This window comes from Scyliorhinus canicula, chromosome 3 (genome assembly GCF_902713615.1).
Source record: "Scyliorhinus canicula chromosome 3, sScyCan1.1, whole genome shotgun sequence".
In the NCBI taxonomy this organism is placed as follows: Eukaryota; Metazoa; Chordata; class Chondrichthyes; order Carcharhiniformes; family Scyliorhinidae; genus Scyliorhinus; species Scyliorhinus canicula.
Genome location: NC_052148.1, coordinates 74440381 through 74466338, shown reverse-complemented (window position 1 = coordinate 74466338; position 25958 = coordinate 74440381). Strand labels below are relative to the sequence as shown.

Here is a 25958-nt window from a genome sequence, read left to right as displayed (position 1 = left end):
CTCAGAGTCTAGAAATCTATCTATTTCCTTTTTAAGTATATTAGTGGTTTGGCCTCCACAGCCTTCTGTGGTAGAGAATTACATAAGTTCACCACTGTCTGAGTGAAGAAGCTTTTCCTCATCTCAGTCCTAAATGGCTTACCCAAAATCCTGAGAGTGTGACCCCTTGTTCCAGACCTTCCAGCCAGAGAAAATGTCTTCCGTGTATCCAGTCTGCCCAGCTCTGTCAGAACTTTCTACATTTCAATGTGATCCTCTTTCATTCTTTTAAATTCCAGTGAATACAGGCCCAGTTCACCTAATCTCTCTTTGTACGACAATCCTGCCATCCCAGGATTCAGTTTGGTGAACCTTCGCTGCACTCCCTCGATGGCAAATATATCCGTTTTTAGATAAGGAGACCAAATTTGCACAAAATACTCCAGGTGTGGTCTCAAGGCCAAGGCCCTGTACAGCTGGAGTAAGACATCCTTGCTCCTATACCGAATGAATTGCAATGAAGGACAACATGCCACTTGTCTTCCTAACCACATGCTTGCTTTCAGTGACTGCTGTACTAGGGCATCCAGGTACCTTTGTACATCAACACTTACCAATCTATTACCATTTAAATAATACTATGCCATTGTGCTTCTCCCTCTGAAGAGGATAATTTCAGATTTATCCACATTATGCTGCACCTGTCATGTATTTTCTCACTCACTCAGCTTGTCAAAATCACCGTGAAGCTTCTTAGCATCCTCTTCGCTACTCACCTCCCCACCAACTTGTGTGTCATCAACAAACTTGGAAATATTACTTTTGATTCCCTCATCCAAATCATTGATGTATATTGTGAATAGCTGAGGCCCAAGCACTGATCCCTGCAGGCCCCCACTAGTCACTGCCTGCTACTTTGTAAAATAACCATTTATTCCTCCTGTTTCCTGCCTGCTAACCAATTCTCAATCCATGGAATTATAGAATCCCTACAGTGCAGAAGGAAGCCATTTGGCCCATCGAGCCTGCACTGACCCTCGAGAAGAGCACCCTAACCAGGCTCCCACCCTATCCCTAGAATTCCGTAACCCTCTTAAACTGCACATCCCTGGACGCTAAGGGGCAATTTAGTATGGCCAATCCACCTAATCTGCACATCTTTAGACAGTGGAAGGAAACTGGAGCACCCAGAGGAAAGCCATGCAGACATGGGGGGAAAGTGCAATCTCCACACAGACAGCCACCCGAGGCTACAATTGAACCCAGGTGTTTGGTGCTGTGATGCAGCCGTGCTAACCACTGTGCCACCGTGTCATTCCCTAATCCATGCCAAAATTCTACCCTCAATCCCAAGCAAACTTTGCACACTAACCTCTTTTACGGGACTTTATCAAAAGCCTTCTGAAAATCCAAATAAACCACATCTATTGGTTCACCCTTACCTATTCTACTAGTTACATCCTCAAAAACCCCAGTAGATTTGTTAAACGTGATTTCCCTTTCATAAATCCAAGTAAATTTTGTCTAATCGCGTTGATATTTTCTAAGTGCCCTTTATAATAGACTCCAGCATTTTCCCCACCACAGACATTAGGCAAATTGGTCTGTAATTCCGTTTTCTCCCTCCCTCCTTTTTGAAACAATGGGGTCACATTTGCCACCCTCCAATCTCCTGGAAATTGTCCAGAATCTACAAAACTTTGGAAAATGACAACCAATGCATCCATTATTTCTATGGCCACCTCCTGTAATTCCCTGGGATTAAGACTATTAAACCTTGAGGAGCAGTGGAATTAAGGGGGGGGGGGGGGGGGCTTAACCACAAGAGGGGCCCTGATGCTTAGATTCCCAAGCTGCTCAATTCTTGGGGGTGGCTTTAAAATATGTGATCTGCTTCTTGTCAGAAACCCATATCTGGGACTCCCAACCTGGCTGGTTCCATTCCAGAGATGGAGTCATGCCAAGTGTTTAAAGAGTCATGGCTCATTATCCCTTAGAAGAATTGTGAGACCTCGTGTGCATGAGGAGACCTTTTAAAGGGTAAGTTCATCAGGCCTACTTCATGCCTCCATGCCAACGATATCCTTCTCCCACCTGCATGTCCTCTTCCAGGCTATGCCCTTCAACCCATCCATACCCTCATGCCCCCTTTGCCAATAACTGCCACTTCCATGGGCATTGACGCACTGTATATTTTCTACAACCAGTGGACATCACAGTGTAAAGTGGGATTTTCAAAAACAAAGCTCTGGGAAAAAATGTAATCTATTGATCTTTTTCTCCTGGAGAAGATTAGGTCTGGACTGCAAGAACATAAAAGTACCAATCATTCAGGTCTTTTGAAGTTTCAAAAACCACAAACCATTTGAGAGCACTTACTTATAGCCACAAACATTGTGAAATTGACCACAGTGATCACAAAGCCTGAGCTGTCAATCAAAAATGTTTCCTCTGGGAAATAGCTCTCAAACAAGCTTCATTATGTATCTAAGATCTCTGCAGGCAATGTCACAATGTTTGTTGCCATAAGTATGTGGTCTTAAGTACTTGTGGCTTGTGGTTTTTAACATTTCAAAGGGCTTGGATGATTGACACTTTCATCAGCTTATCGTCAATCCTTTTGTTTTTCATAGGAGAAAGCGATTGATGGATTACATTTTTCAGAGCTTTCTTTTGGATATCCCATTTTACATTGTGGTGTTCACTGGTTGTAGAAAGTGTACAGTGGGTAAATGGGCTAGGAAGTACCTGAACCTGACATAGGGGGCATAAGGGGACATGGGGGTGGGTAGAGTTGCATAGTCGGTTTGAGGGACCTGAGGAGGTGGGTGGGAGGGCATGAGGTGGCATAGATCTGGCATAAAGGGTGAAAGGTGTGATTGGGGTCAAGGCAGGGGGACCTTTGTGTTTTTATTTCACTGGATCAAAGTCCCACAGTACCAAAGCCAAGCGTTTAAATAGCTGTAGCTGTCTCTGCACCTCTTCCCAGGTCAGCTGGCCTGACTCCAGCCCACATCCAATCCCCAGCAATGAAGATCCCTCCTTTGTGGGCACTTTCTCCCAAGGCGGGTGAGCTGAGCCAGGAATTTTCCTGACTCCCACTATCTCCTTGAGGATAAAAATCCAGGCGGCTCTGTGTCACAGACTGGGTAGTCCCAATGTGCTTCTGTGGAATTGCTTTGTTCAAAATATCTCATGCAGCACTCTTAGCTACCAATCTGGAAGCCACCAGTGAAACTCGTACTGGTGTCTTGATGAGGCAGCAATTTCATTTGATGTCATATTCCAGAATGTCCTGCAAGTGGTGAAATAGAGGCTGTTCTCAAGGAGCAGGGAGAAGGAGGAGGAAAGGTGTGGCCTGAATGTTCTTCGCACCGAAGCCCCCACAGGCATTCTTAATACGACGCTGGCAGCTCCAGAGGCACTGAAAATTCTGAAGGTTCTTCCAGCTCCTGATGCCCCCGCCCAAGATTGCTCATTCTTCCACCAGCAGGATGGTTTCTCTTTAACTGATTACAGCCCTCTAAGATTTTGCAGCTGAGTTGCATATTCCTCCTTCCCAGAATAATAAATCAATCATACATCATTTCTCACTGGCAACATGGTTATTGAGTGTTCTGGAAGGAATTTGTTACTAACTAGGAAACGTTTCACATTGAGAGTTGTTAGGTTGGTTGTTAGGTTTGATTTGATTTGATTTATTGTCACATGTACAGTGAAAAGTATTTTTCTGCGGCCAAGGGAACGTGCACAGTGTACATAGTAGACAAAAAGAATAATCAACAGAGAACATTGACAAATGGTACATCGACAAACAGTGATTGGTTACAGTGCGGAACAAGGGGCCAAACAAAGCAAATACATGAGCAAGAGCAGCATAGGGCGTCATGAATAGTGTTCTTACAGGGAACAGATCAGTCCAAAGGGGAGTCGTTGAGGAGTCTTGTAGTTGTGAGGAAGAAGCTGTTCCTATGTCTGGATGTGCAGGTCTTCAGACTTCTGTACCTTCTGCCTGATGGAAGGGTCTGGAAGAAGGCAAAGCCTGGGTGGGAGGGGTCTCTGATAATGCTGTCTGTCAGGAGGTGTATACAGAATCAATGTGGGGGTGGCAAGCTTGTGTGATGCGCTGGGCTGAGTTCACCAGGATTTGCAGGCAAGTGATAAATCTACATGTCCCCCTGCCGAACGGATGCATTGCTGCATGAGGCGGTTGTAAGAAGTATGGCCCTCTTTATCACCACATTGCATCATCCTCATAGGTCAGCATTGCAACCTTTCTAGTGGATTGAGTCAAAGCACCAGTTGGACGGCAAGGTAGCACAGTGGTTAGCTCTGATGCTTCACAGCACCAGGGACCCAGGTTCAATTCCTGGCTTGGGTCACTGTCTGTGCGAAGTCTGCACATTCTCCCTGTGTCTGTGTGGATTTCGTCTGGGTGCTCCGATTTCCTCCTGCAAGTCCTGAAAGACATGGGGCACGATTCTCCGCAAATGCGGCGAGTCGTAAAGGCTGCCGTGAAACTGGCCGTGTTTCACGGCAGCCTCCACGCCCCCTCCCGGGACCCGATTCTCCCCCCCCCCCGGGCGGGGCTAGCAGCGGGGCCCCGTGAAGCACGGCATCGCGGGCTTAGCGACCGTTGCTAAGTCCGTGCGCCAAGCGTCACGCCGGCTGACGCACACGATGACGTCAGCCGCGCATGCGCGGATTGGACGGCTCCAACCCGCGCATGCGCGGGGCCGTCATCTCCCTCGGCTGCCCCGCGGACTGATCCTGCAGGGCGGCGGAGGGAGAAAGAGTGCGTCCGTTACGGCCGCACTGCCCGCGATCGGTGGGCACCGATCGCGGGCCCATGGCCCCCTTGGCACGGCCGTGGTACTGCCGTGCCAATTGGGGCCCTGGATGCCCAGAATGGGCATGTCGCGGCCGTTGTTACGACGGCAGCAAGCAGGTGTGTTTGCTGCCATGAAAACGGCCGTAAAGGCCTGGGAACTCAGCCCATCGGCCTGGGGAGAATCGAACAGCGATTCGTGTCGTGGGGCGGCCGTGGGGGGGGGGGGGGGGGGGGGGGAGAATAGCGGGAGGGCGTGAAAAATGTCGGGGACACCCTCCCACTATTCTCTGACCCGTCGTGGGCAGCGGAGAATCGCGCCCATGCTGTTCGGTGATTTGGACATTCTGAATTCTCGCTCAGTATATCCGAACAGGTGCCGGAATGTGGTGACTAGGGGCTTTTCACAGTAACTTCATTGCAGTGTTAATGTAAACCTACTTGTGAACTAATAAAGATTAATATTATTGTTATTATTGTGAAGGCTGACCTGGAATTAAATTCCCATCGGGAAGTCCAGTGATATGAGTTATGATGCATTAGGCAAGAATAAGCATTACAACCATTGAGACAAAGGCTTCTGAGAATTTTAAGTGCTAGCAGTTTAAAAAGACAAGAAATGAACTACAATGGTTCCGAAAAGGAAAACATGCATTGTTCCTTAACTGGGTGTTCGTAGGTACTATTATCTAACAATCCTGGATTAGCACTGATGATCTGCCTAAGAACAGATCCTTCGCACAGTTTGCCATGCCATGCAGTTCTACACTTTCCTCTTCAGTTGCTCGTAGGAGTCTCCCATTTGTCATTTCAATGAGCAATATGACTAGGGAAAATAATACATGAGGTGCCTCATTTGTACTTATTCCTGCCTTATTTGTACTTAAAGGGAACACAAGTCCACTTCCCAAAGGATCCTCCAGTCTGCAAGTAGCCATTGCCCCTTGAGCTTTAGCTTTTCCACCATCACCACCAAATTTGCACTAGTTCAGCCATTGGAAATGGCTCATAACCCTTAGCATGGGACCCTTACCTGGGCCTGTGACGAGTCACAAAATGGCAGGAACGACCACTCCCTGAGCTCTCAAATGGCCCTGCTACCTAATATCCTAATTACCCATTTCAAAAGCACATGATTATGCGTGGATATACTGCATCACTAAATTACAGGACATTCTACGTTCAATTTAATAGTTAAATCAAACGCTTATACCCACCTTTATTTTGTGCAAGTGTCGGCCACCCATGGGAAATTGAGTGTGAAATAAAGTGAGCAGTGATCCAATGCAACGCCGCTTCACATCATACTCTAATCAGGAACACTTCATTTGTCCTTGTAAATCCTAATCAAAAAGCTGGATGGAGAGCAATGGCCAATGAAATGCGTCAAAGTTGAGCCTGATTCCAACCCCAACCAGGATTATCAATAAATACCTTTCAGATGGTGCGAGACAACAACCGGAAATGGGAAAGCCTAAGGATTTCTTTGTGTACTTTCTCACTTCCAGAAGCCCCATGCTGCACATTATTGGGAATAAATAGATCAACATAGGCCAGTGAGAAAACTTAGAACTGTCTTTCTCTGTATAGCTCAGACCCACAGTGTCATATATTTACGTAGTGAGAGACAGTCATAGTTCATAACTTATATATTATAATGTGTATATTTATACATATACATATATATATATATAGAGGCCACATCACACAAAAAAACAAAATTCTCAAAACAGTGCTACTAACATCTGACAATTTGATAGACCAACTGGAAAATTGACCTTTAAGAGTGTCAAACTACTGATGTAAAACTGTGGGTCTGAAAGCTTGGCCTAAATTGCTGTTTATTTTTCTCTGATTCCTGACAGGGTGCAACTTAAGATTGTTGCTGGATGCCTCATTTACTAGGTCCACAATGTACTCTCAGTTCTCAAGTACTTTAGCTATTTATAACTGTCATTAGCTGGCAAGATCTTCTTCTAAAATTGGCGCGTTAAAAGGATATTTTATTTTCAAAGGTAAATGCTTGACAAATTATTTCTTGGCAGCGCTTTTTATCATTAAGTGGTGTATTACTCTTAACTTCAGTTTCTTTCTTCCTCTTTTACATTCCGTAGATGGAGACCATTTCACTTTAGGTATGTATTTTTTTCTCGTGTTTATTTTTTGTTAGAAAACAATGCTTGTGATTCTACTCGATGCTGCAAGTTCTGATTTGCCAAAGCTACATTTCAACAGATGTTTCATAATTCTTGTGAGAACAGATAATATAATATTTGTTCGATGAGCTGATAATTAAAGAATCCAAATATTATACGATATCTTCATAAGCCTGAAAGACCAGATAAACACTGAGCAATAAGGTCGAAACCTTACACTGGGCAGCATAATAAGATGGAAAACGTTTTGTTCAATTAACCATATGGAAATGCAGTGACATTTGCAATCTCCTCCACAAATGAAAGTTTACATTTATATAGCTCCTTTAACATAAACCATTCAAAGCAATTCAAAAATGGAAATCGTGACATCAAGCCATGGCAGAATAGGGTGAATGACATGATTGAAAAGATGAGGTGTGTGGAATTTCATAAGGGAAAAGAGGGAAGTGGAAAAGAAAATAAAAAAGCGGCAAGGTGGCAGGGTTTAGAGAGGGAGTTCTAGGAAGAGGACCTGAGAGTGCCGATGGATCTGTCACCAAATGAGTCAAAGATCAAAGGGTATGAGACGAGGTGGATTGAGAAGGTTTTAACAGGGCAGAGAGAATTGTAGAGGAGGAGGGAAGAGTACACTATCAGAACAAAGATTTTAAATTTAATACAAATGCAAAATACTGCGGAAAACAAAATACAATCAGAAAATGCTGGAAATATTTCCCAGGTAAGGCAACATTGGGAGCACGAAACATTGTCAACAACCTTTCAGCAGGATTGTGTGGTTGAAATATTCACTTGGTTCCTGCTCTGTTCCAATTTTAAGATGCCTGATGTTTCAGGAGTATACGCTGCCTTGCTGAATCAAGCAAGAGCCCCATAAACTTGCATGTCCCTGATACCATCTTAAACCAGCGGAGAGTGATGTGCCACATCAGCCACCCCAAGCAGCTAAAACTTCCCTTTGTGCTAGCAGAAAGCCCAAATAAGCCTTGGAGGGAATAAAGCATCTTCTCGAGGAACAAACTAATGGAAAAGGAAGAAAGAGGTTATTGTGGTAACCAAGTTTACATGGGGCTTGGGATGGGAGTATCGAACAGGATGAAATGTTTGAAGGAAAAAAAGATAGGAACCCATGAACAGGAGCAAGCTACTTCGCACCTTGAACCTGCTCAGCTATTCAATGAGATCATCGCTGAGATTCTAACTCCATGTGGCCTTTTCCCATGTATCCCTTAACACATCTGGTTAACAAATATCTACCAATCTCAGAATTAAATGAATAATTGAGCTAGCATTTAATGTTATTTTACATGAGAGATCCAAACTTTTACCATCCTATGTGTCTAAAATTGTTTCCTGATTTCACTCCTGGAAGGTAATTATTAAGACTATAGCCCCTAGTCCTAGATTCCCTAATCTGCAGAAGTAATGTTTCTCTATCTACCCGGTTTGTTGCCATTAATTTCTTGAAAACGTTGTTGCTCGTGAACTCAGGCACTTCAACATTAACATTGCTGCTCTGCAAGAGACTCGAAGAGCAGGTGAAGGGCAGCTGAGGGGGAAAAGGTGGTGGTTACACTTTCTCCTGGACAGGAAAACCTGACAATCAGCCCAGGACATGTGGAATTGGATTTGCCATCAAGAACAAACTCGTTAACCAACTCATGGAGCTCCCTGTTGGTGTCAATGAATGCCTTATGACTCTCCATCAACAACTTGCCAAAAAACAGCTAACAATGGTCGTGAGTGCCTCTGCCCCAAACCTTGATGCCAATGATGAGTTCAAAGAAAGCTTCTACTCCACCCTGGACACCATACTCTCCAACATTCCTAAGGAAGATAAGATCATCGTCCTTGGTGTCTTCAATGCCAAGGTTGGAATGTTTACCCAACTCTAGAAAGGAACCATCAAAAAGGAAGAAGTTCCGAATGGTAATTACAACGGCGTTCTCATGCTCATCAAATGCACAGAGCACCAACTTGTCATCACTAACACACTGTTTCACCAAAAAGACAAGTCCAGGACTTCATGGAGACATCCTCGATCAAAGCACTGGCACATGATCCACTACGCCATCATCCAATCCCAAGATCAAAAGGATGCCCTCATTATCAAAGCAATGCCGAGTGCAGATGAGTGCTGGACAGACCACCTGCTCGTCCACTCCTCTATGTCCATCAAATTCCACCCGAAGCAGTGGAAGATGGACAAACAGTTCAGAAAAAAGACCACCATTGAGCGACTTCAAGAGCCAAACATGCTTTTTCTTTTTCCTGAACATTTGTGCAGGATATGGGCTTCGCTGGCTAGGCCAGCATTTGTTGCCCATCCTTTGGGCAGTCAGTAGGTGAGTTACTCACCACTAAATTCCTAACCTCTGACTTGTTTCTGTAGCCACGGTATTTACATGGCTAGTCCAGTTCAGTTTCTGGTCTATAATGACCCCCAGGATGTTGATTCACTGTTGGTAATGGCATTAAATGTCAAGGGGCAGTGGTTAGATCCTTTCTTGGAGGAAATGGTCATTGCCTGGCACTTGTGTGGCGCGATGTTACTTGCCACTTTTCAGCCCAAGCCTGGATATTGTCCAGATCTTGCTGCAGTGGACTGCTTCAGTGCCTGAGGAGTCACAAATGATGCTGAACAGTGTGCAGCCATCAGCAAACATCTCCATATCTGACCTTATGCTGGAAGGAAGGTTATTGATGAAGCAGCAGATGATGCTTGGACCTATGACACTATCCTAAGAAGTCTTACAACACCAGGTTAAAGTCCAACAGGTTTGTTTCAAACACGAGCTTTCGGAGCACTGCTCCTTCCTCAGGTGAATGAAGAGGTATGTTCTAGAAACATTTATATAGACAGAGTCAGAGATGCCAGACAAGATGTTTGCTGATGGCTGCACACTGTTCAGAAATGCCATTTGCCTCGCATCTCTGACTTTGTCTATATAAATATTTCTGGAACATACCTCTTCATTCACCCGAGGAAGGAGCAGTGCTCCGAAAGCTCGTGTTTGAAACAAACCTGTTGGACTTTAACCTGGTGTTGTAAGACTTCTTACTGTGCTCACCCCAGTCCAACACCGGCATCTCCACATCATGACTATCCTAAGAAACTCCTACAGTGATGCCCCAGGACTGAGATGACTGACCTCCAGCAACCACAAACCATTTTCTTTGTGCTAGGTATGACTCCAACCAGCAGAGAATTTTCCCCCTGATTCCCATTAACTCCAATTTTTCTAGGGCTCCTTGATGCCAAACTTGATCAAATGCTACCTTGATGTCAAGGGCAATCACTGTCACCTCACTTCTGGAGTTCAGCTCTTTTGTCTATGTTTGAACCAAGGCTGTAATGAGGTCAGGAGTTGAGAGACTCTGGCGGAACCCAACTGAGTGTCCGCGAGCGGGTTATTGCTGAATAAGTGCCGCTTGATAGCATTGTTGAAGACCCTTTCCATTACTTTACTGATAATTGAGAGTAGGCTGATAGAGTGGTATTTGGCTGGGTTGGATTTGTCCTGTTTCTTGTGTATAGGATACACCTGGGCAATTTTCCACATTGTCGGATAGATGCCAATGTTATAGCTGTACTGTAACAGCTTGGCTAGGGGTGCGGCACGTTCTGGAGCACAGGTCTTCAGGACCTTTAGCGGAATTTTGTCAGGGCCCATAGCCTTTGCAGTACCCAGAGCCTTCAGCCATTTCTTGATATTACATGGGGTGAATGGAATTGACTGAAGACTGGCATCTGTGATGCTGGGGACCTCTGGAGGAGACCGAGATGGATCATCCACTCAGCACTTCTGGCTGAAGATTATTGTGAATGCCTTTTCTTTTACACAGATGTGCTGGACTCTTCCATCATTGACAATGGGGATATTTGTGGAGCCTCCTCCTTCAGTTGTCAACTGGTTGAAATCCAAGAAGAAAACAACACAGACATTGCTCGTATGCGCATGACACCGCCATCTCTGCTCTCTTAGGAGGGAATTTCCAAGCCATGCTTGATGCCTTCGCTGAAGCATATCGAAGAATAGGTCTCAACCTTAACTTTAAGAAGACTTAGGTCCTTTACCAACCTGCCCAGGCCAAGATCTAGTCTCTCCCTCCATCAAGATCAATGGAGAAACGCTACCAAAAGTGGAACATTTCCCCTACGTGGGGAGTCACCTCTATCTACGGCTGACATTGATGCAGAGATCCAACATCATATCTAATCTGCAAGTGCCTCCTTTGGACATGTAAGGATGAGAGTCCTCGATGACCATCACATTGTGCTGATACCAAGAATATCGTGTACAAGGCAGTCATCCTCTGAACTCTTCGATACAACTCAGAAACTTAGACTACGTACAGATGCCACCTCAAGGACCTGAAGAGGTACCATCAATATTGTCCGAGACAGATTCACCTCATCACCTGGGAGGGCAGATATACTAACATCAATGCCTTTGAAGGAGCCTAGAGCACCAAGAGCACAACATGAAGGTCATGGTCATCCAAAATCAACTCTGCTGGGCAGGCCATGTGCTTGGATGTCAGAGTCGTGACTGCCGAAGCAAATCTTCTTCACCCAGCTCAAGGAAATCTCCTGAACAAAAAAAGGACAAAGGAAGTGCTCCAGAGATATCTTGAAATCTTGCCTCAAGAAATGCAACACAGACGTCAATACCTGGCAGACCGTTGCTCAGAAGAGACTGACTTGGGGATACTCCTGATTGAAGATACACAATTCTTCAAGAAAACCCAATTGCAAGAGATTGCCCGGAAAAGAAGCCTGAGAAAGGAAGATCCGTGACCTAGAGTCCAAGGACCAATCCCACCTCCCAGAAACACCTGCCAAGTGTGTGGTTGGAGATGTGGCTCTAGGATCAGGCCACACAAGGACCCACAGAACCCAATGACGGTGACACAGAGTTTTTTAGGTGGACAGTCATACCTTAGCTAATGATCGTCAAAGAAGAAGAAGGATCTGCAGCAACACTGTTTCTCTATCTACCCTGTTTGTTGACCTTGATATCTTGAAAACCTTGTTTAAATGATCACTTAACCTTCTAAATTCCAGAGAATACAACCCTAGTTATACAATCTCTTTTTGTAATTCAATCTTTGGAGTTCAGTGGCTGGATGTTTTGGCCACCGTGTTTCCTGCTGACAGCCCCACTACCATTCTGGCAAATTAACGCAGCACTCCCTCCAACACCAAGATATCCGTCCTAAGGTATCCAAAGCTGATCACAATAATCCAGATGTGGCCTAACCAGGGATATGTATATAGCTGAGATATGACATTTACTCCCTTGTCTTAGACTAGGTCAATGCCGTAAATCAGGAGAATCACTGTAACAGCATTTGGGCCACTTGGACATTGCTAGAGGGGTACGGAGAAAAATATGCAATTGAAAGCCACATGGGCTCAAAGCTGACAAGTCTGATTAAAAAGGAAGGGATAATGTGCAATTAATCCACTTTATCACCTGGGCCAACTGCTATCATCCAGACCATCACCACAGCCTGCAATGCCCCTGTGAGCCCCACTTATTCTGCTCCGTTGAACTGGTTGGTGATTTCTTGCTGCTGTCAAGCTTGCTCAATGTCAGGAGGTATAAAAAGGAGCTAATGCAGAACATCCGCCCAAACATTTCCCCACAAGAACTCTCACGATCCACTGGCCCTGAGGAAATTCAGTCTTACATCTTTAAATGAGTGATCTAACCAATATATGTATTATGTATCTGTAGGTGATACGATGGCTGCTGTATTTGGGATCTTGTTTGGATGTACTGCTTTGGCCTTTGTAATTTATGTGATAAAGCAAAGGAAAAGACAAAGGTGAGAATTACGAGAACACTTTTTATCTACTTCAGAAATAAGTAGAGATCTGTATCAGCAACATAAGTTTTATCACATAATTTCTCAACTCATTAGGGGAGCTTTACTTTTATTAATACAGAGTTGTACAATTGCACCAATCAATCTGTGTGAAACTCAATCACAAAATCTCAAAGTGCAGAAGAGGCCCTCCTGCCCATCGAGTCTGCACCGACACATGAAAAACACTTGACCTACCTCCCTAATCCCATTTAATCTGCACCTTGATTGATAAAGACAAGTGTGTCAATTGCATTTTTCACCATCCTATTAACCCTTCTACCTTCAGAGATCTATGGACAAAGATGCCAATGTGTCTTTGTTCCTCAGAACTTCCTAGTTTCATACCATTCATTAAATACTTCCTTGTCAAATTACTCCTACCAAAGTGTACAACCTCACATTTTTCATGATTAAATTCCATCTGCCGCTTTTCTGCCCATTTGACCATCCCGTCTATATCGTCCTGTGACCCAAGACTCTCAGCCTCACTGTTAACCACCCGGCCAATCTTTGTGTCATCCGCAAACTTACTGATCCTACCCCCCACACAGTCATCGAAGTCATTTTTATAAATGATGAATAACAGGGGATCCAGTCACTAAAGCAGCATTCTGTCCTACAGCTCAGCCAGCTTTGAATCCACCTTATCAAATTCCCCTGTATTCCATGTGCATTGCCTTCTTTATCAGTCTCCCATGTGGCACCCTGTCAAATGCTTTGCTGAAATCCATGTAAACTGCATCAACTGTATTCCCCTCATCTACACATTTAGCCACGTGCTCAAAAAATTCAATCAAATTTGTTAGGCATGACCTCCCTCTGACAAAGCCATGCTGACTATTCCTGATCAAACCGTGCCTCTCCAAATGGAGATAGATTCTCTCCTTCAGAATTTTCTCCATTAGTTTCCCCACCACTGACATGTAGTTAGTTCCCTGGCTGATCCCTACAGCCTTTCTTAAATAGTGAGACCACATTCACAGTTCTCCAGTCCTCTGGCACATCTCTGAATTTTAAAATCAACCAATAGATCTGGAATATAAAAACATTCTCAACAATTATGACCGTGAAATTATCCTTGATTGTTCTAAAAACACATTTGGTTAACTAATGCCCTTTAGGGAAGGAAATACATAATACTAATCTTTATGAGTGTCACAAGTAGGCTTACATCCCCTAGTCGCACTCGGAGGAAACCTACACAGACGTGAAGAGAATGCGCAGACTCCCCACAGACAGTGGCCCTAGACAGAAATCGAACCCCGGTCCCTGGTGCTGTGAAGCAACAGTGCTAACCACTGTGCTGCTATACCGCCCATAGAGAAACGTACATAGAAAATAGAAGCAGGAGGAGGCCATTCAGTCCTTCGAGCATGCTGCGCCAATCATTATGATTATGGCTGATCATCAGGTTCAATACCCTGGTCCCGCCTTCCCCCCATATTCCTTGATCCCTTTAGCTCCAAGAGCTATCTCTAATTCCTTCTTGAAATTACACAATATTCTGGGCTCAACTACTTTCTGTGGTAGTGAATTACAGATTCTTCACTCTCTGGGGAAATAAATTTCTCCTCACCTCTATCCTGAAAGGTTTATCCCTTATCTTCAAACTATGACCCCCCTAGTTCTGGAAACCCTCACCATCGGGAACATTCTTTCTGAATTTACCCTGCCTAGACCTGTTAGAATTTTATATATTTTTATGAGATCCCTTCTCACTCTTCTAAACTCCAATGAATATAATCCGAACTGACGTCTCCCTCACATGTCAGTCCACCATCCCAGGAATCAGCCTGGTAAACATTCGCTGCACTCCCTCCATAGCAAAAACATCCTTCCTCAGATAAAGACACCAAAATTGCACACCATACTCCAGGTGTGGCCTCACTAATGCCCTAAAAAATTTCTGAAAAAGCATTCCTATCCCTATATTCAAATCCTCTCGCTATGAAGGCCAACATACCATTTGCCTTCTTTACTGCCTGCTGTCCCTGCACACTTACTTTCAGTGACTGATGCATGAGGACACCAAGGTCTTGCTGTGTATCCACCTCTCTCAATTTACATCCATTCAAATAATAATTTGCCCTCGCACTTTTGCTACCAAAGTAAATAACCTCACATTTATCCACATAATACGGCATCTGCCATGCATATGCCGACTCACTCAGCCTGTCCAAATCCCGCTGAAGCATCCCTGCATCCTCCTGACAGCTCACCCACCCCCCCCCCCCCCCCCCCCCCCCCAACTTTATATCAGCTGCAAATTTGGTGATAATGGATGTGATCTTGCGGCCATGCTACGCCAAAAAGCAGCTCGCCGCGGCGCAGAGTGCCTGTGAATGCTGGGGCACCCTGCCCCTGGGATCTGCCCGGCTCGCAACATCCTACAAGATTCAACTCAATCTCGCAAGATGTTGCAAGGGGAATCCTGCCCACAATGGGTGGTATCACGTTTGGCAAATCCACATATTAGAGCGAGGCAGTAAGCCTTACTCTAATGTGCAGATTCCCGCGGTACTGAGGCTTTGGGATTCAATCCCTTTACCTCGGGGACCTCAGGTGAGTGCCATTTAGTAAGGGTCTTCACAAACAGGTACCAGATGGAATGGCACTTCTGGAGGTTACCAAAGGCATTGGAGGTCTCAGCAGCATGCCCTTCGGACAGGGGTAGTCCCCTGGCGTTGCTGGTGCCACCTGGGCGCCATGGCAGTGCCAGCCTAGCACCATGGCAGTGCCACCTGGGGACCAGCCTGGCACTGCTAAGCTGGCACTTTTTGCATGCGATTGGGCTGGGGCTGCCCGCCGTGGGTGTTGGTGGGTGTGGGCGAGGGCTGGGGGACTCTCCCATGTTGCATTCGGGCAGGCGAGAGGTTGTGGGTTTTTTTCTCTCACTATAACAGTGAGTTCTGGCACGTGACGCTACCTGTTTCAAAGTGAGTTGCATTGAATAGCCACGTATTTCTCGGCACTGCGGGTGCCGGGAAACTGATGGCTAAACACACACTAGGAAACTTTGTTCCCTTTTGGGTAGATCACACCCAATACATTTAGTTACCTCGTCCAAATCATTAATACATAATGTGAACAGTTGGGGTCCAGCACAGATCCTGCAGTTACTGCCTGCCAATCAGAAAAAGACCTATTTATTCCAACCTTTTGCTTCCTGTCTGCTAACCAGCTTTCTATCCATCTCAAGACACTACCTGCAATCCTATGTGCTTTAGCTTTACATAGTAATCTGCTATGGGTTGAAGAGTTATAGAGAATGGGAAGACGGTGGAATTGATGCCAGGTTGAGATCAGCAATGATTGAATTGCGGAGCAGACTCGATATACCAAATGGCCTCATTCTGCTGTTATATCTTTTTAACTTATGCTATGCAAGACCTTGTCGAAAGCCTTCTGAAAGTCTAAATAAATCACATCCACCGGTTCTCCCTGGTCAACTCTACTAGTTACATAGAATCATCAAATCATAGAATACTTACAGTCCAGAAGGAGGCCACCTTCAAAGAATTCTAGTAGATTTATCAAACATGATTTCCCTTTCATAAACTTTGTCTGATGATACCATTGCTTTCCAAATGCTGTGCTGTGAAATTCTTGAGAATGGACACTAGCTACCTCCCTATTACCAACATTAATCTCACTGGTCTATAGTACCCTGTTTTCTCTCGATCTCCCTTTTTGAAAGTGGGGTTACATTCACTACCCTCCAATCTGTAGGAAACATTCCAGTGTCCAAAGAATTTTGGAAAATAACCACCAATGGATTTATTATTTCTAGGGCCACTTCTTTAAGTACTCTGGGATAAAGATTATCAGGCCTGGAGATTTATCTGTCTTCAATCCCATTAATTTCCCCAAAAGCATTTATTTACTAATACTAATTTCCTTCAGTTCCTCACTGAAACTTGTGATCCTCAGAACTTCCGGTACATTAATCATGTCTTCCTTTGTGAAGACAGAGCAAAGTACGAATTTAGTTCCACGGCCATTTTTTTGATTCCTGTTATGACTGTAAGGGGCCTACATTAGTTTTTATCAATCTTTTTCTCTTTACACACCTAGAAAACATTTTACAGTCAGTTTTTATGGTCCCTGTTAGTTTACTTTCATATTGTATTTCCCCCTCCTTAACCAATCGCCTTTGCTGAATATTAAACTATTCCCAATCCTCAGGACTATTGCTTTTGCTAATTTGTATCCCTCTTCTTTGAATCAAATACTATCTAAAATTTCCCTTGTAAGCCACGGTTTAGTCACAGTTCCCTTTCTACTCTTGCGCCATATACGAATAAACAACTTTTGGGGTTCTGCTCTCCTTACCTGGTTTGGTTGATGTGTGACTCCAGATTCACAGCAATGTGCTTGACTCTTAACGTCCCTGTGAAACAGCCTCAGAAGCCATTCAGTCCAAGGCAGTTAGGGATGGACAATATCTGCTGGCCTTGTCAGCAATGCTCACATCCCATGAAAGAATAGAATAAAATAGGGTGGGATCTTCCTCTCCCGTCGATGGTGCACCCCCGCAGCGGCTTGGGGTGGATTCAATGGGGAATGCCATTGACAGCAGCAGGACCAGAAGATCCTGTTGCCGGCCAACATCAGGCCGCCTGCTGCCAAGAAAGACGCCACAGAGAGGCCAAAGAATCTCGCCCACAGTGTCGTAATCACAGTGTAACATTTTTCTATAGCCTAAATTCCGGGGACTAAGTCAGGCCAAAAGCAAAGCCTTTAATGTCACAGCTAATACTTTAGAGACAACTGCCTTCCTTTCTGGAGGTCAATACAGTCAACAATTGTTGTCTGTTTCCTCTGGCTACATCTAGCTTTGTTTTCCTTTCAAAAGCCTAACGCAAAATGTTTTGGCTAAACATTCCTGATTTTCTTTTTCTTTTTTCAAATAAATTTAGAGTATCCAATTCATTTTTTCCAATTAAGAGAAATTTAGTGTGGCTAATCCACCTACCCTTCACATCCTTGGGTTGTGGGGGCAAAACCCATGCAACCACGGGGAGAATGTGCAAACTCCACACAGACAGTGACCCAGAGCCGGGATCGAACCTGGGACCTCGGTGCCGTGAGGCCGCAGGGCTAACCCACTGCGCCACTGTGCTGCCAACATTCCTGATTTTGATATAGTTAGTATAATTATTCTCCTCTGGGTGAATATTCCTGATCTGCTCAATTGTAGATTCACTCAAGTGTTAGGTCAAATTGTTTTCAGTTATATGCCAGGAATTACATTTACCCTTCAGAACTCAATGACCAATGAGAATTACAATCCACCACTTTTACAATATAATGGAACTTTGCATCTGTCACAATTGCACGGCCACTCTATCTTCAGCTTTACAAAGTTTTTTTTAAAAAATGTAAATTATATTTGAACTATCAGTAAACAATAGAGCTTCTTGAGACAGTGGATTGTGTGCCCTCACAATGATGTTTTTAACAGTAAACATTCATCATTCAGTTAAATCTAGCATAAGTTCAGATATTAAGGCCTGAATTTTCCCAACCCTGTGTTGGTGGGCCTGGAGATGATTGGAAATAGTGGAAATATGAGGGAGCCATGTCAGGGTGGCTGTTCAAACATTCCGGCCTCCGGGGAACTTTCCCAGGATTGGCTGCCCACTCCACAGAGACAAACGGCAATTATCATTGTTAAGACCAAAATTAGGAACAATTTTGCAGCATCACCAGCATTTTGCCGGGAATAGAGTAGGCCTCCTGCCCCCGGGGCATATGGAAGCCGTCAACTCAATGGATGCAGCCTCCCTGCAGCAGGTGCGGGCTGCCTCCTCCAATGACAATCCTCGGCCGCAGAAAAATACTTTTCTCTGTACTTCGGTACATGTGACAATAAATCAAATCAAATCAATGCTGCAGGCAGGAAAATCAGTCCGCACTGTTTAATGTTTCCTCCCTGTGAGGAGTCTGCCAGCTTTGGCCCTCATAATGGTTTTTCTCCATCCACAACACTGTTGTTGCCTCAAATGGATGCACCTCTGCGTTCCCTGTCCTGCCTCAGTAGCACTTGTCCCTCCCGAAACTATCTCCCTAACAGGTGTATGGGTGTACCTGCACCATATCCATACAATCCATAGAATAGAATCCATAGAATCCCTACAGTGCAGAAGGAGGCCATTCAGCTCATCGAGTCTGCACTGACACTCTGAAAGAGCACCCCACCCAGGCACACTCCACCAGCCTATCTCCGTAACCCCACCTAACCTGCACATCTTTGGACACCAAGGAGAAATTTAGCATGGCTAATCCATATAACCTGCACATCTCTGGACTGTGGCGGTTCAAGGAGGCGGGTCACCGACTCTGCAATAAATGCTGGCCTGGCCAACGAAGGCCACATCCCCGAAAAAATTAATTTAAAAAACTGCTGAGGCTCTAGTTCTGCTTCTGATTGGACCTACGGCACCTGGAGCCAGCCCACCATCCTTGATAGGATGGTGAATGTGGAGCTGGCCAATTAGGTGACCACGTCCCAGAAGATTGCGCTACAAATCTTGCTTCTGGCAAGTTCAGGCTCAGGATCCTGATTTGATTTCAACGCCAGTGTTTTGAAATCCACTTCACAATGCAACCCTAACCCAGCTGAGGGAATTGAGTTTATTGTGCAATGCTGCCACTAGGGGGAGATGCAGTCTGGTGACCACACACTTTCCTCACTGAGAGAGAGGGCAAAAGCCAGGCACCGTGTGGCTGAAGATTAGTGGGGCCACTAGATGATCAGCCAGGTTGTATCTCTGCCAGATATAGGTGTACAATACCTCAAAGCTGCATAAGTAAGGTCCGCAGGAATGCTTTGTGCCCACTTGCTGATTTGAAGCGAGCTGCTGTTCTCAGGCTGTAGTCCTACCGAGTGCTTGACCAACATATTTGGATCATGCAAACATTGAACGGGTAAAAACAGGCTCAAGATGCTTGTGAAGAGCACACATGCTGGGCCTAGGAAATGGAGGGGTGGCCAATCAGGCCAAGGAGGTTGAGGGTGATCGTAAGATTTAAAACTTAATTTTCATGATGTGCTTCCTTGTTCACTTATTTCCCCATCCGTTTCCTCTCCTCTTCTTTTCGTTATGAGTACAGTTCCATGGATACTGGTTCCTTGGCCAAGGAGAATAATACACATCAGAATCTTGAAAGTGAATGTCAACAGGCTTTTAATACATAGAGGGCATCGCAGCCAATCATGTTCATATTCCCACACAACATCCGTAGAGTGAGCATAAACAAGATCTTTGCTGATTGTTATTTACCTTTCTTAATGCAGAGGCATAGAAACTAATTGATTATAAGTCTAATTCAGTTTTAGAAGCTTGGTTTAGAACTAAGAATCTTCTGATCTCATATCTTAGTATTACACCAGGCCATTAATACTAGTTCCTTTAATACGATATTCATCAATGCATATAATTAGTTTTCTTCTTTTATGGAGTGTGGGCATTCTTGGAAAATCCAGCATTTGATGCCCATCTCTAAGTGCCACAACTGAGTGACTTGCAATGCTGTTCCTGAGGGCAGTTAAGAGTTAACCACATTGCCATGGTTCTGGACTTACATGTGGGTCAGAACAGGTAAGGTTTCCTTCCCTCAAGGGATTTAATGAACCAGATGGGTTTTAATAACAATCAATGATAGTTTCATGGTCACCAGTGCTGAGATGAGCTTTATACTCCAAATCTATTAATGAATTGCATTTAAATTCCACCAGCTGCTACGATGGCATTTCAATCCATGTTCACAGGGGCCTAGATCGCTAGTTCAGTGATATTGCCACAATTTCTCCTTTCTGTTAGAAGCATTTCTTACGAAAGAGCAAGAGCAACAATTTTAAACGTTTGCACTCGTGATTTGACCATAAACCAGATTTTCAATTGGGTGAACCTGTGTTCCTTGTAAAAAAAAACAAATTTCCTCTTTCTGATTCCCGTCACAGCAACTTTTCACTTCCTAATGCAAACTCTATTCTTCTTTCCTCTTCTAGATCAAGCACTGAGAGAGGGCAGAAGGTAATCTATAAACCTGCTGCTACAATGGAGGCATGAGATTGCAGCAAACAGGTTTCCCAGTTGGAAATCTGGGAGTGAGCATGGACATTGGAGCAGAAGAATCCTCGAGAACAAATGACCTGTTTATTATCCACCGTCTCCAGAACTTCAGATGTGCCTCGATGCAGTTTGAATCTGCTTCTGAGTAACAATTATTCTGTGCAGTATCAGTAAAAAGTAACTCTTTAATAAATATTGCATTGTAACATGTGATCTGAGCACAATGTTGAAAGAAAAAGTGGTACCTAAAAGATAGAGCAGCATTGGAAGTATAGTGAAGCAATCCCACTGAGATTATTGATTTTTCGGGTGCCAGAAGGATGGTAAACAATTTTGATCAGTTGTATAAAACAGTTAACTTTAAATGAATTATTGAATGTTTATGTTTATTTTCTACATTAAATATCAGGTTATGTAACATTATCTGCTGTACTAAATGACACAGGATATCACGCACACAAATTGGTGGGGGTGGGGAAAGGAATATTGTTGAAGAGTGCTTGGGCATATTTACTGATCCTGATTAAATAAATGCCCAGCGGCAAAGTATAATTTTGTGACAGGGAGGAAAAGGAAATTTGCACTTCTTAGTTTTAACTGATATTGTCCCAAGTGGTATAAAGTCTACTAACCTACGCTGGAAGAAGTGGCAGGATGAAATAGAGGGATCTTTTTAAAATGACAGCAGCTACATCTCCATTACGGTCTAAAATGAGGCAATGTCTATGGAGTAAAAGAAATCTACAATCACAAATCAAGTGAGAAGACCCTGTCCCCAGGGTACTAATACGACAACTTGCATTTATACAGCGCTGTCAACGACAAAACTCCCACAGGCCTTCACACTTTCAAATAGAGAGAGAAATAGACTCCAAGGGGAGAAAGTTTAGAAAGGTTGATCGCAGGCCTGATCATAAAAATGAGCTTAAAGGGAGAGGGAAAAGTGGCATAATTAATTATTTAAGGGAGGGAGTTTTAGGGTTCTTTTTAGTTCATTTATGGCATGGGGTGTCAATGGCAAGACCAATATTTATTGTCCGTCCCTATTTATGCTTGATAAGTTGATAGTGAGTGAACTTTACAAAGCATGGCAGTCTGTATATTACAGGGAAGGAATTTCAGGCATTTGACACAGTGACAAGAAAGGAACAAAGACATAGTTCCAAGTCAGGGTATCATGACACAAATGGGAACTTGGTGCTTTCTTGCGCTTGTATTTCAAGGTGGTGAAGATCATAGGTTTGTAATGTACTACTGAAGAAGGCTTGACAAGTTGTTGTAGTGCATCTTGTAGATTGGGCACGCTGATGCCACTGTGGAGGGAGTGAATGGGGTGTCAATTATGTTGGCTGCTTTGTTCTGGTTGGTGTTGAGCTTCTTGAATGTTGTAGGAGCTGCACTGATCCAGGCAAGTGGAGGATATTCCATCACACTCATGACTTGTGCCTTGTCGATGGTGGACAGGCGTTGGTTGGTCAGGAGGTGAGTTACTCGCTGTTTCGGGTTTATGATATTGATAGTGGGGGATTCAGAGATGGTCATGGCATTGAATATCATGGGGATGATGGGGAGTAGGGGGAGCGTTACATTCCCTCTTGTTGGAGATGGCCATTGCCTGGCACTTCCATAGAATCCCTACAGTGTAGTAGATACATTTGGCCCATCGAGTCTGCACCAACCCTCCGAAAGAACACCCTACCCAGGCCCACTCCCCTGCCCAATCCCTGTAACTCCACGCATTGATCATGGCCAATCCACCTAACATGCATACCTTGGACTGTGGGAGGAAACCGGAGCACCCAGAGGAAACCCACGTAGACATGGGGAGAATGTGCAAATTCCATGCAGTCACCCACAGCCAGAATCAAACCCGGGTCCCTGGCGCTGTGAGGCAGCAGTGTCACCATTATGCCAACACTTGTGCGGTGCGAATGTTACTTTCCTCTGAATTTTGTACAGGTCCTTTTGCAAGCAGGCACGGACCTTCTTCAGTCTCTGAGGAGTTGTGAATGGAAATATGCAATCGGCAGAGAACATCTCTTCTGACCTTATATTGTAGTCATTGATGAATCAGCAGAAGCTGGTTGGGCCTAGGACACTCCCATGAGAAATTGCTGCAGTGATGGCTTGCGGCTGAGTTTATTGTCCTCCAGCAACCACAGTCATCTTCCTTTGTGCCAGGCATGACTCCAACCAGTGAAGAGCTTTTCCCTTTTATTCCCATTGACTCCAGTTTTTCTAGGGGTCTTTGATGCCACATTCAGTTAGATGCTGCCTTGATATCAAGGGCAGTTGTATTATCAAAGAATCACTACAGTGCAGAAGTAGGCCATTTAGCCCATCGAGTCTGCACTGACCCTCTGAAGGAGCACACTACATAACCCCAATCCAATTCCCCTGCCTATCCCCGTAATCCCACCTCGGGGCAATTTAGCGTATCCAATCCACCTAACCCGCACGTCTTTGGACTGTGGGAGGAAACTCATGCAGACTCAGGAAGAATGGGCAACTCCACACAGACAGTCACCCGAGGTCAGAATCGAACCCGGGTCCCTGGTATTGTGAGGCAGCAGTGCTAACCACTGTGCCGCCCCAGTTTTCCTCACTTCAGGAATTCATGCCTTTTGCCTGAGATTACAACATGATCTTGAGTTGAGTGTGCCAAGGTGGCTCAAGGCCCAGCCACGAAGGGAGAGGGGAACCTGCAAAAGACCTGAGTCAGATTGACAAGTGGGTAATGGTGAACACAAGGCTGGAGGAGCTTGCAAAGTTAAGGTGAGAAACGATGAGGATGGATTGGGATGAGTTTAAATGTAATATTTTGGGCGACAGGCAGCCAAGGGTCAGGGTGATTCGCTGAATTAGGAGCAGCTATAATTAATTATGCTTCTTCCACAATCTGCTACCTGACATGGATTTTCAGGGACATTTTAAAGGAATTATTTCTGAGCGCTACTTCAAAATTGAACAAACAAAGGGCTCAGCCTTTCAGGATAAATGGTTCATTCCAAAATTCGTGGTTGTGGATGAATAATGCAATCAACTAATAAAACATTCTTCCTGAAATGTGTCCCAAAGTAATTAATTTTACATTGGCTTCAAATCATATGGGTATCCAGATGATCAGGTGAGAAAATAAATTTCACATTGAGCTGAATGTTAACCTGGAAGATGGCATGGATTTGGGAAAGGATGTGGGGAGGGCAGGAGTTAAAAACCAGGACAAATGGCAGTGGATCAGGAACCCAGGCCTGCAGAGTTTAACTCAAATGCATTAGGCTGTGACCACACCATTTCCTGAGAGCATATTGCATACTATCATATGATTGGAAAGGATTTTTTAAAAATATTTTTTTCCTCCTCCTTTTTCACATTTTCTCTCAAATTTATACCCACCAACAATAAACAATAATCAGTAACAAATATGTCAATCCCCATATCAATAACAACGATCCCATCCTCCCACCAAACCCCACACATTAGCCTGCATGTTCACATAAACAAATGACAAAAAGGAATCAGGAATCGCCCATAGTTGCCATTAACACACACAGCCCCCTCTTCCCCCAACCCTCCCACCCACTCGCCTCAACTAATGTTTGATGTTATCCAGTTCTTGAAAGTGCATTATGAATAATGCCCATGAATTGTAGAACCCCTCCATCCTTCCCCTCAGTTCAAACTTAACCTTCCCAAGAGTCAAGAATTCCAACAGGTCCCCCCGCCACACCAGGGCATAGAGTGGAGAGGCTGTCCTCCAACCCATCAGGATCCACCTTCAGGCGATCAACGAGGCGAAGGCTACAATATCTGCCTCCGCACCAGTTTCCAATCCCGGCCGGTCCGACACCCCGAATATGGCCCCCATAGGGCCCGGGTCCAGTTTCACGTGCACTTTAGAAATTACCCTAGAAACCTCCTTCCAGTAATCCTCCAGCTTTAGACAGGACCAAAACATATGAAGGTGATTAGCGCCCCCCCCCCCCCCCCCCCCCCCCCCCACAACGTTCACTCACATCTTCTACTCCTTCAAAGAATCGGCTCATCCTCGCCCTCGTGAGGTGTGCTCTGTATACCACCTTCAGCTGTATCAGCCCCAACCTCGCGCACGAGGTGGAGGCATACACTCGCCGGAGCACCTCAAACCAGAACCCTTCCTCCATATCCTCTCACAACTCTTCCTCCCACTTTGCTTTGATGCCTTCCACTGGTGCCTTCTCCTCTTCCAAAGTAGCTCTGTAAACCTCCGACACTACCCCCTTCTCCAGTCCCCCTGGCGTCGGCAATGATTGGAATGGATGGTGGTGCATGCCCCTGGTGACTCTCGCCAGGGAAGAAGGCAGCACCTTGGTGGTCTACAATATCACTCCTCCCCTCTTGCTTTGGATGGGCTCCTTCAATCTCTCTATAATTGCGGTGAGTGCCGTTTGAAGATCCGACAAATCTAACTGCCATTGACATCAAGGCAGCATCTGACTGAGTGCGGCATCAAGGATCCTGCGTAAAACACAAGTCAATGGGAATCAAAGGGGGAAAATGTTCCACAGGTTGCAGTCATACCTAGCACAAAGGAAGATGGTTTTGGTTTTTGGAAGCCAATAAACTCAGCCCCGGGCTATTACTGTAAGTGTTCCCGGTAATATCCTGGGCCCAACCATTTTCTGCTGATTCACCAATGACTCCAATATAAGGTCAGAAGTGGAAATGTTCGCTGACATTTGTGCTGTATCGACAGTCCCAGGGTGCAGTGTCTGTACCCAGCTGAGCAGAGTTTGGAGAGGGCTGCTCTCTCAAACTTAGACTCTCCACTGCTGTCTCTGTCTCCATCATCTGCTCTTACCTACTGGGAAGTGTGAGCTAGTAGGTGAAAACCTGACTGGTCCCATCGAGTATTTGAACCGGTGTATGATCTGCACTATTCTTTGAAGGAGTAGAAGATGTATGTACCACAGGGGTCAGTGCTAGGTCCTCTGCTATTTGTGATTTTTATCAATGACTTGGAGGAGGGGGCTGAAGGGTGGGTCAGTAAATTTGCTGATG

General features: G+C 44.8%; 1 protein-coding gene across 2 annotated transcripts in view; it reads left to right on the top strand.

Annotated features, from left to right (window-relative positions):
- ca9 (carbonic anhydrase IX) overlaps positions 1-21341 on the top strand; it is a 191918-nt gene extending 170577 nt beyond the window's left edge. The window contains exons 10-12 of one of the 2 annotated variants that reach the window (XR_005459945.1): positions 6922-6938; positions 12705-12798; positions 20855-21341. Coding sequence is in view for 1 of the 2 variants with exons in the window: in XM_038790747.1 (XP_038646675.1) it covers positions 6922-6942; positions 12708-12798; positions 20855-20915 (173 nt within the window). In the remaining variant the exon portion in view is untranslated. Of the gene's footprint in view, positions 1-6921; positions 6943-12704; positions 12799-20854 lie in introns of both variants that reach the window. The other variant, XM_038790747.1, reaches the window with a different exon arrangement.
- Positions 21342-25958: the final 4617 nt, after the last annotated feature.